Source organism: Artibeus jamaicensis, unplaced genomic scaffold (genome assembly GCF_021234435.1).
Source record: "Artibeus jamaicensis isolate MK-2021 breed Jamaican fruit bat unplaced genomic scaffold, CSHL_Jam_final contig_233, whole genome shotgun sequence".
In the NCBI taxonomy this organism is placed as follows: domain Eukaryota; kingdom Metazoa; phylum Chordata; class Mammalia; order Chiroptera; family Phyllostomidae; genus Artibeus; species Artibeus jamaicensis.
In genome coordinates this window covers 21,581,212-21,591,967 of record NW_026521486.1, presented here as the reverse complement: position 1 = coordinate 21,591,967, position 10,756 = coordinate 21,581,212, and the positions used below count along the sequence as shown (strand labels likewise).

The 10,756-nt window shown below is 55.5% G+C and overlaps 1 protein-coding gene across 2 annotated transcripts; it reads right to left on the bottom strand.

Annotated features, from left to right (window-relative positions):
* Positions 1-3,875: 3,875 nt before the first annotated feature.
* On the bottom strand, positions 3,876-9,685 carry LAG3 (lymphocyte activating 3). Of its 2 annotated transcripts, XM_037160456.2 has the most exons (8): positions 9,286-9,685; positions 8,886-9,033; positions 8,256-8,515; positions 7,412-7,675; positions 6,716-6,991; positions 4,891-5,133; positions 4,479-4,606; positions 3,876-4,174 (listed from the first exon to the last, which is right to left on the bottom strand). In XM_037160456.2, the coding sequence occupies exons 1-8, from the start codon at positions 9,341-9,343 to the stop codon at positions 4,028-4,030; spliced, it is 1,524 nt and encodes a 507-aa protein (XP_037016351.2). In that variant the 5' UTR covers positions 9,344-9,685; the 3' UTR covers positions 3,876-4,027. The 2 variants fall into 2 exon arrangements, with proteins under 2 accessions (XP_037016351.2, XP_037016352.2); XM_037160457.2 differs by lacking the exon at positions 7,412-7,675 and having other exon boundaries at positions 3,882-4,174.
* Positions 9,686-10,756: the final 1,071 nt, after the last annotated feature.

Here is a 10,756-nt window from a genome sequence, read left to right as displayed (position 1 = left end):
TGAACATCATGAAGATGGGCTCCTGCGAGTCAACAGGCTCCAAGAACCTGGCTTTCTCTCTCTGGGATTTCCAAAGAGGAAAACAAAAGAGGAAGAGAGAGCAAGTTTATACTGAACATTTAGCAGAGCTGTGTGCTTTATATGGCTGTGCGTTCTAGTTCATCTTCACAACAGTGATAGGGCATAAACATTATTCTCCAGATCATACCGATAAAGATACTGAGGCTTAAAGAGTTTAAGAAAAGTGCTAAAGGTCAGAGCTAGTGGTGGAAGGTCAGTTCCACCATAACTGGAGGAACTGGGATTTGAACTCCTGCCTGGACCGGAATGCTTGGATTGCCCCCCTCACCCCACTTCCTCTCCTCTGCATTCAGGAAGGCTAAGATGATGACTGAGAGTGGACTTCTCCCGTAGCGGTGCAGGGGTATAAGGCCGACAGCCCATCTGGGGCTTCTGAGGCTTAGCACCACCGCTGTCCTGCATATCTACAGAGTGATTTTCCACTTTCAAAGCACTTTCATATACACTAGCATGACATTTTATAAATATTTGGTAGGGATTACTATCCTCATTTTGCAGAAGAAGGAACTGAAGTTAAGCTATCTGCCTCATAACAGGACTGCGAGCATGGAGCACGGGGATTTCCAGAAGTCTCCTGTTCCTGGTAGAGAGCTATTTTTGCTGCATGGATGCTGTCTCCAGATTGGAGGACAGGGAGAAAGTCAAGTGGTGAGGAACAGAGGGGAAGCAGATGGAAACCAGCATCCAGGCTGACAAAGTGTTGCAGGCTGGGCTACTGGAGAAGGGGCGGGGCTGCCTGTGGGAGCCTGGGGGAGGGAAGTTGGAAGCCCCAGGTGCAGTCCTGTGGTGGCCTCCTTACCAGAAACATCTGCAGCTGCACTGACACCCTCTGCGAAGGGGGTTGGGGGCAGGACTTGGAGATGGGGGTGTGGGGGAGGGGCCCCAGAGCCTGTTCTCCGGGAAGTAGACAGACTCAGAGAGGGCTGGCCTACCTCCACCCTGGCCACATTCTCCCTAACTCCACGACCACCTTCTGTGACTCTGAGAAGTTGATTCCTGGGCCTCCCGCACCCCATGGGAGCTATGAACAGGCAAATTTCAGAGCCCAGCTTAGGCTCAGCCAGCTGGCACCTGCAGCCTGTTGGATAAACTGTCAGCCACAGAGTGAAGCAAGCAGAACCCATCCCCACCCCAACCTTCAAAGGGCAAACTCCATCTTGGGGGGGGGGGCAGCAGGGAAACCTAAGCTCCTTACTTGCCTCCTTCCTGGAAGGGATGGCAGCAAGGACCCAGGCCTGAACTCTAACACCTCTGTCTGGTGTGAGGAGACAGAGCACAGAAATTTCTGGGCCTGCCATGCACCATAAGGACAAGAAGACCAAGGTCAGGGGAGGGAGACCACAGGTCTGGATGATCGCAGCATGGCCTCTTGCCTGACACACTTGACTTGGCAAGGCTCTGAACTCATTTGTCCTCCAGAACTTGTGGGCAGTGGACGTGGGGGGAGGCTGTCAGGTCCATGCAGGGCTAGGGGTAGAGGTACTCAGGGACACCTCTCCCTTCTGGCAGCCTCGGTCTTTCAGGCACTGCTCCCCCTATGTAGGCAAATGGATGCAGAATGACTCCCAGTGATTCCTGTCTCCTTCGGTTTACAGCCTTCTGTTGTCCCCTCCCACATTGTGCCAGCATTGGTCTGTGTGACCAGTAGACTAGGGCAGAAAGGAAGATATGTGACTTTCCAGATTAGGTTACAAAAATATGGGCCCTGGCTGGTGTGGCTCAGTGGATTGAGTGCTAGCCTGGGAACCAAAGGGTCACTGGTTTGATTCCCAGTCAGGGCACATGCCTGGGTTGCGGCCCATATCCCTAGTTGGGGGTGTGGGAAGGCAACCATACACTGATGTTTCTCTCCCTCTCTTTCCCTCTCTCTAAAAAATAAATAAATAAAATCTAAAAAAAAAAAAAGAACATGGCCGCTTTGGTCTTGGCCCCTCCCTTGCCACTCCCACTGGGGGAGCTCAGTTGCTCAGTCAGGACCAGCCCAGCCAGAGGCCCACGTGGGGCAGAGCTGACGCCTCTGGCCAGCAGCCACCTGAGGATCCTTCTTGGAAGCAGGTCCTTCACTTCCGCCAAGTCTTCAGATGACTCCAGCTCTGACCCACATCCGGGCAGCAACCTCACGAGAGACCCTGCCCTCACGAGAAACTACCTGCCTCCTTGATGCCCCTTCCCCTCCAGGTGCCCAGCCTGGAACACTAGTTCGGTTCCCATATAAACGTGGGGATGCGGGATGAATTAGCCTAGCTTCCTGGAAGGACTAAAGTTCTCTTCCTGGAAGAGAACACTAAAAGGGCTGGAGGTTATCTTGCTAGAGCTTTGAGAGGAGCGGGGAGCTGAGGGTGTCACCCTCTGGGAGAGAGCTGATAGGGAAGGGGGTAAAAACTAATAAAAGGATCATTTTAAGCACAAGCCCCACACCCTCTCCTCCTTCTGCTCTTTGCTTTTCACTTCCTTAGTGGGTAAACAAGGTGGCCCTTCACTCTGCCCTGTCCCCTCCCTGTCCCCTTTCTGCAGGAACATGGGGAAGCCCCTGAATAGACACTGGTGAATCCTCGATGACTACTTTCATAAGCCCAAAGGGCATAGGATGTTACCTAGCAGAAAGGAAAAATGCCACTCACAGAAATTTCCAGGAAACCCCTGCCCCACTAAAACATGCGGGCTCCTGCAGACCTGCTCCTACTCTCTTTCAATATATTTTCCCTCCTGTCCAGGGTAAAGTTCCCTGGCGGAGCGGTCTGTGGCCAAAGTCCAGAGCCCTGTGCACACTGCAGGCAGAGGTCGAGGTCGCTGTGGGGGTGCTGTGGACTGGGGCTGTGTTGTGCTCTACTGCCAACAATCTGCAGGCCTGGATCAAGACAGAGAAACAGAGTCGGGGCAGGCAGCCTGGTGGGTCTGCTGTATTATCATTATCCCATTCAACAGGTGAGAAAACCAGGGGCTCAGGGAGATGAACTCTGGCCACATCAGAATAGCTGGGGTCGGAAGCCAGGCCTCCTGATTCTTAAAGCTGCAGCAGCAGCCAGCTGTCTTGCTGCTGGCTGTTCTTGTCCCCACGTGGGGCCTTTGTTCAGGCACTCTCCTTTGTCAGGCTTGGATCATAACCTTGCCAGGTCCAGGGCTGCACGTCCCGAGGCTCTCCTGGAGGGCACAGACTCACATGCACGCCATCGCAAGGCTGCTCCACAGAGGTGGTGCCCACGTGCAGGTATATGTGCCCACCAGTCAACCGCACTGCTAACCTCCTTGGGCCTGCCCCCCCACCCCCAGCAAACCCCCTCAGTGGTGTGTGACACATAATGGCCACTGGGTGGCAGTGTGTTCTCATGCCTGAGAACAGGCAGGGCCCCCCCCCCCCCCCCCCCAGCTAAGGAACATGGAGGTGGGGGCGGAGGCAGACAGGAACTTCAGCCAGCGGCACAGAAAGGTTGCAAGACTTGATCTCCAGGAGGACTTGACATGACAGGGCTGTTCTGCGAGTGTGCGTGTGTGCGCGCGCGCACACACGCTGCAGCCACAGGGCCAAGGACAGTGCTGAAGTGGAGCCGAATGTGGGTGGGGTGGGCCAGAGGAATAAAAATATAAAGGAAACCAGGGCAGCCAGCTGGATATGAATGATATGGGATAAAGGATGGAGGAAAGGGCTGTAGAGGTAAGGGGTGAGGGCTTTTTGGAGCTTCAGAAAAATGACAACCCAGGACAGAGGGAGAATAAGAAAGAGACCGAGGAAGAAAGCTCACGGAGGAGCCAGGACCAGAAAGAGGAAGATAAGAAAGACTGGCTGGGGAAAGTAGGTCAAAAGGCTGAGGTGGAAGAAGGGAGCCCCCAGAGGCTGGGGAGAGCCAAGAACCTTCACTGGACAAGAAGGAGCCAGACTCAGGCTTGCTGCTGATGGGAGTTTATTTGGACTGAACTACAGAGACCCACTGGCTGCTTCAGCTCCAGGTCAGGGCTGCTGTGGCCCTGGCTCTGCCTCTGGCTCTGGCCCTGCCTCCGGCTCTGGCTCTGGGTCTTGCTCCAGATCCTCTATCTTGCTCTGAGCCCGAGGTGGGTGAATCCCATGCTCTAAAGCAGAGAATCTTCTCGGTCGCCACTGTGGAAAGACATGGAGGATGGGAGAAAGACAAAGATGAAGAGAAAGAGAAGGAGGAGGGTCCTGGGGCCATCTATTCTTTCTCAGCCCCTGCCTTCCCCATCTGGTCCCAAGCCTCTTTTCAGCCCCTTCAAGCCTCCCTTGGGTTGTTCAAGCACAAGGGGTCCCTGGAATACAGAGGCTTATGAAGAAGGGCTCAGCACCCACTTTAGTCACCTTTCCTGAGGAAGGGGTGCCAGACAGCACTCTGAGGACTGGAGAGAAGGAAAGCCAGAGGCAGGGGGAGGGGAGTCCTTGAACTCACCCGTCTTCTCCAAAGGTGAAAACCAAAGGCTCCAGTCACCAAAAGGAGAAGGAGGGCACCAAGGTTGAGAAAGAGAGGGAGATGGCCTGTTCTCAGGGCACCTGGGGCTCTCTCGGAGCGCTGGGCACCTAAGGAGAAAGTACAGGATCAGGTGTAGGGTCCCAGCAAAAAAGTCATCATGCCGCACCCTCATACTTTACAGATGCAGACGACAAGGCCCAGAGAGTTTACGGGGCTTGTCCAGGATCATTCAGCCGATTAGCGGCAGAAGTGGGTTGGGACTGGACAAGAGCTGAGGGCCAGGTCCCTAACGGGGGAGAAAAAGAGCTGGGAGGGGGTGGTGAGGGGGTCTGCAGTTGGGAACGAGATGACGATTCTGGAGTTGGGGCTGTGGTGTTGTGGGGTATCAGACCTGGGACAGACAGCTCCGTGGAGTATACAGCTGTTCCAAGAAGTCTCTCCCCCTGGTACAGGTGACACTGCCAAGGCTGAGAAAGGAGGCCGGCCTTCTGTACCTCCAGCCAGGGTCCCGGAGAGCTCCTCCAAGACTGCTTGTCCAGGGGGCTCCACACAAAGCGCTCTTGTCCAGATGCCGGAGTCACCTCACAGAGCAGTCTCCTCGGGTTGCCAGGTAACCCAGAGGATTTGGGAGTCACTGAAAACATGAGAGGAAAGAGATCTTTTGATCCCCGACCCCCTTACTTGACACCATAGATTCAGCTCCCAAGTCTCAATCACCACGCACTCCCCTGGGCTCTGATTGGGTGAGGTTGAGGGGAGGAGATCAGGGTCATGGCCAAATTAATCTTATGAAGACAAAGTTCTGGTCAGATCACTCTGCTGCTCAGAAACTTTCCTGTTGCCTTCAGGGGACTGTTTAAACTTAAACTGGCCTGGAAGGATCATGTAACAAATGCTGTTTCAGATTTTTTTACACTCGAAACCCCTAATACCTGTCAGGTGGGTGGGCCTTACTTTCCACTTTTCCTGTTTCCACAATTTGAATGATATCAGTGCTCCTGCTGTGATGTGCCCCCTGGATGAACTTGCCCCTTTTCTGATTGTTTGAGAACACTGAACTGACCCACTGGTCCTGAGACAGAGCATCTCACAGTCAAACAGTGAGTGACAGGGTGAGCAGGAGAAGACCAGTGGTCAAGGGCCTTGGGCTGAGCCTGGGGTACAGGAACCTGAGGATCTGGTGGCGCAGACACCTGAGTATGGACCCTGGGGCTGGCACTTCCCAGCTGTGTGACTTTGGGAAAGTTCCTTCTCTATAAAACATCACCCACTGAGTTGTCATGTGAGAGCATGGGAAACTGACACACAGCCATGGACCTTCCAGAAGACCTTGGACAGAAAGAATTGGTAGATTGTGGCGACTGACTAGACATGAGGGGAGAAGCAGGCTAGGTTTCAGGGTGTGCGGGATGCCAATGGAGTTATTGGCAGAAAGGCTAATTCAGCAAGAGGATTAGGTTTGAGGAAAAGATGGGGTTCAAAGTGAGACTGAGGTGTGACTATGATATCTAGGTAGAAATATCCAGGAAGCATGTAGAAATTCAACACCGGCCCACAGAAAATGTATTATTTGTTAGCATATTCATTTATTCATTGAGCCAATGCACGCTATTAAGCACCTACTATGTGATGCTGTTTAGTGGTCACAGGTGAATACTACAGACACAGACAAGTAACCACCATTGGTGACTGATTGAATTGCCAATCAATCAACACATTTTCTGAGTTTTCTTTTAAGGTGTGTTTGTCTTACGCTGTCTTGAAAAGTCCATGATCAGTAAATATTTGCTGACCAACAGACTGATTTATTAACTCCTCCCAAATTGAGGCCATTTCCTGCAACTTTAACCTGAGCTCTGGCCGCAAAGTGGAACAAGTATTCTAGAAATATATTCTACCTCTTTGGAACCATTCGAACTTTTGTCACCTTTCTTTCTAACTTCTCAGACCCTCCCCCAGATTCAGAGCAGGGGATCCCCTTAGACAAGGGTGGAACATTCATCTAGTGACTCAAGAAGGATTTTCAGTTTCAGTTCTTTACATATGGGGGTGAGAGAAAAGGAGGCCGCAAGGGGTGGCCTTTGTAAACCGTGCCCCGAGCCTGGTGTCGAGCCTGGTGCCATGAGGCAGACTCATCCAGTCTTTGCCGGCCAGTCTTCCCTCCCTGCCCCAGCTCCCCTGGGTTGGAAGCTACTCCTTTCCCTCACAGGACTGACCTGTGATGACCGCCAAAGTGACAGTGGTACTGTGCCGCTGCCCCCGCAGATGGATGCGGCAGGTGTAAGTCCCAGCCTGGGCCTGGCTCACAGCCTCCAGTTGAAGGGTAAAGTTGCCATTGTCTCCAGCCACCAGCAGGTCAGGACCTCCACTGGGAGGGGTCCACGTGGCAGTTAGGGAAGATGGGGTCCTTATGCTAGAAGGCAGTTGGCAGGGCAGCTCCACCCGGGAGCCTGCTCCTGCATACACGGTCAAGGGGACTTGCTGTGCCGCACCTGGAGAGAAAAGGGACCCCAGAGTTAAAGCAGGGAGGGGGAGGTGGCAGCGGGGATCAGCACTGGGTTGCCATGGAAGGGAGACAGAGGGTGAAGGAGGTGGTCCTGCTCAGAAGAGAGCTAAGGAGCAGAATAAGATGTATGAACTGAAGAGACTCAGAAACCCAGGATGTGGGCTGAGCCAGCTGGAGACCGAAAGCCGGCAATTGAGGCTGGACGGCCAAAGGAAAGTCTACAAGAGGAGAAGGCAGCTGAAAGGTGGCAGTGGGAGGAAGACAGAAATCAGACAGTGAGGTCCAGGGCAATCCCATGAGGTGTTAGCTGCGGAAGCCCTGCCTTGGGGATCCGTGAGTCAGGGGGAGGTGAGAGAGGGGCAGGAAGGCACTGTGGTTGAGCATGAAGGCAGACTGGAGGAATTACCCAGAACAGTGAGGTTGTATGTGCTGGAGACATTGAAGCCATCTCTGTAGGAGAGGATGCAGCCCCAGGGCCCAGAATCCAAGGGGCTGACTCGGGACAGGAAGAGGAAGCTTCCAGCCAAGTGGTGATGGGGGGACTCCTGAACAGGGACTCTGCCCCGGCCGCGGAACCAGTGCACAGAGGCTGGGAGGTCAGGGCGGCTGAAGGAGCAGCTCAAAACGACCCAGTCGGAGGTCCTGAGAGGCCCTGGGTGACTGGCAGTCACTGTGCCAGGATGAAGAAGGGTCGTTAGCAGCGCCGCACTCTCCCCTCACAGCGGGCCAACCGAGCTGGAGGCTCTGTCTTCTCCTCCACCCCGCCCCCTCCAACTCAGTGCTAGGCACCTGGAGGTGCTTAAAATGGACGCCCAGAGCCTCCAAGTTTGCTTGGTTTGATCTACCCTCCCCTTTCCACCAGCCTTGCCTGAGGATCATCACTAAGCCCACCTCCTGAGCCACAGATGTCTGAAATGAATCACTCCAGCCCCGCACCCTCCCTCGCCCCCCAAGGGGTGCCTCTCCTCCCCCACCTGGCACTCCCACTGTGGGTGGGGCAAGGGGAGCTCAAGGGTGATACAATCTCTTCAAAGGCACCCCCCCACACACACACGTGCTTTCCCTGGGGGCACCTTCCACTTCGCAATCCGATTCCCCACCCCCTTCCGCTACCCTTCTGGGGGCTCGCTGTCTGGGCTTAGGGCGCATCCTTCGAAGCACAGCCTCGGCCCAGCCCTTCCTGCCTCCGGATGGCGTGGAACTGGGCGCCCTCTTCCCGGTCTGGCGCCCCTCGCCCCGCCCCCACCTACCCCAGGCCCGGCCCACGCGCAGACGGAGGCGGCAGGTGAGGGCTCGGTTCTTGAGGTTCACCGTGGCGCTGTACTCGCCGGCGTCGGCGAGTCGGGCCGGGCGCAGCCAGAGCGAGAAGTCCCCGCGCTGGAGGCCGCGGTCTTCCAGCTTCATGCGGGACTGCAGGGGCGGCCGCCCGCTGCGCAGCCCCCCAGGAGCCAGCCTCAGCACAGTGTAGGGGGTGGGCGCCACAGGATGAGAGCCCCTGGTTGGGGCCCGGCTGGGTGCGGGAGAGAGAGATGGAGACATTAAAGGGGAAAGCAGTCTCGGGGGAGATGCAGTCCTGCGACACTTGTAGCATTTGGAAGCCCGCCCAAAGGGAAGCTCTCTTGACTGCTAACTGTCCTGGTCCCTCTGGCCTTGGGCCAGCACCAACCCCTGCTAGCAACTCATGGGATGCAAGGAGGTGGGGAGCAGTTTTCAGAGGAAGGACCTAGGGTGCATAGTGGCAGGGGAGGCAGGCCACTGGCTTTAGAGGGACTGACAGCTCAGGGAAGGGGACTGGGGTCTGCTTTGGGTCTCGGGTTGTGAGTCTGGATGCCGTTGCTGCTGGATTTGGGAGTTCTGTTGCCCAAGTTTGGGGTGCATACCTGTCTGGTAGATGCTGCCAAGTGACCCCTCCTGTGTGAAGAAGCCTGGGATCCTGGAGGGGGATTGTAGGGCTACAGGGAAGCTGGGCAGGAGCCCCCTCCTGGGCCCACACCTCCGGGACCTCTGCCCCAGGTCCTGGTGCCTCCACTGGGGAGGAAAAGAGAGGACAAGGGGAGGGGCCATGAGCCAAGTGACTGGGGAAGACCAAGGGTTTTGCCTTTTCCCTGCCAAGGGGGAGCCTGGAGAGAGGCTTTGGGGCTGAAGGGCTACCCCAAGCAAGGCATGAGAAGAATCCACCCAAACTAAGAACCTTGGCTCTTGTGCAGTCTTCCAGACATCCCTGCTGACCCTCCTGTGTGTCTGGAGGTCGACCCTCCCAGAGGGTCATCCCCACCTTACCTGGAGCCACCCACAGCAGTGGCAGGAGCAGCAAGACCTGGAACTGCGCCTCCACCATCTCCCCCCGGGCCCTGGCCACAGTGAGCCCTCCAAAGGGAAGAGGTCAGAAAGAGGGAGAGACGGCCTGACAAAAGAGAGGTTCTGCTACGTGGAGGATGGAGGAAGAGAAGTGGAAGAAGAGGGACAGGGGCAGAAGCCTGGAGAGAGAGGGGAGGAGCTAATGACCTGAGGCTGGAATCCAGAGGACAGCTAGACAGATCAGGAGTGGGTAGGGGGTGAGGTTGGGGGGTCCCAGGGAATGGGGCAGAGCAGTGGCAGAGAGCAGAGTGGAGGCCAGGTGGATGTCTCGAGCTGGGAGACGGGTCTGCTGCTCCCAGGGCCCTTGCCCCTGTCCTTCTGCCTTCCCTCCACCTTGCCCACTTCCCCCCTGCATTGCCCCCACACACACACCCCAGGGCTTACGGTTTCGCTTCGCAGTGGAAAGTCTGAGGGGGCTGATTCCCAGCAGCATTACCCTCCACCTCTGTGGTGGCACTCCCCTTGTTTATTTCCTCAGTCTTGGGTGTCCCCACCACCCCCTCCACGCCCTCCCCAACCCTCCTGACTGTTCCCTTTCTCAGGACGTTCTGCCCTTGTTTCCAGACTGTTTCTGCCTGAACGTACCAGCCTGCTCACCTGTACGCTGCCTCCGGTCAGTCCCAACATTCACTTTTTTCCTGACCAGCCCTCTCTTTGGTGCTCATCTCCTCCCTCACTCCTTTAACCTCCCAGAACTTCAGTGCTCCCATAGACCTGCCTTCCCCACCCATCCAATGACTCCTGGGAACAAGGTGGACAGGAAGCTTTACTGGACCCTAAAAGACAGTAGGTCTGGGGAAGGGCACCTCAAGCCCAGGGAAAATAGCTACATTGTATTGAGCCTTCAGTATGTGCCGGGCACTATATTGGATGCTTTATATACAGCCAGTCACGAAATCTAGTGTTATCCCATTGTACAGATGAGGGAACTGAAGCTTAAATAATTTGCCAAGGCCAGTTATGGAATGCAAAGACAAAAGCCGTGTGTGTCATCCTGACCCTGGGTGAATTATGGGTTTCTTTTGACAAGCATGGCGGCATTAATGAGTCACACGCACCCTGGCCCATCTCAGACCCCTATGTACTCAGCATCTGCTCCCAACCCAGAGGTTCTGTGTTTGGTGAGGGTGATAGAAATGCCGAAACCCTGCAAGAGATCAAACTGTAGAAAAGCTGAGGCAGAAGTGCTAGGGAAGGAATCCTGAGGCTTCCTGAGGGAAACTCTTGCTTTTCACCCCACCCAGCCTGAGGAGCCAGCCCAGCAGGGAGTGGTGGAGGGTGGGTGCCAAGAACCTGCAGCCAGTCCTGGTACCACAAGGGGCCCTGGAGCTCTCCACTTAACCAGGTGATCACTTCTCAGTGCCAGGCAGAGGGGCAAGTCTGATGCCAGGCA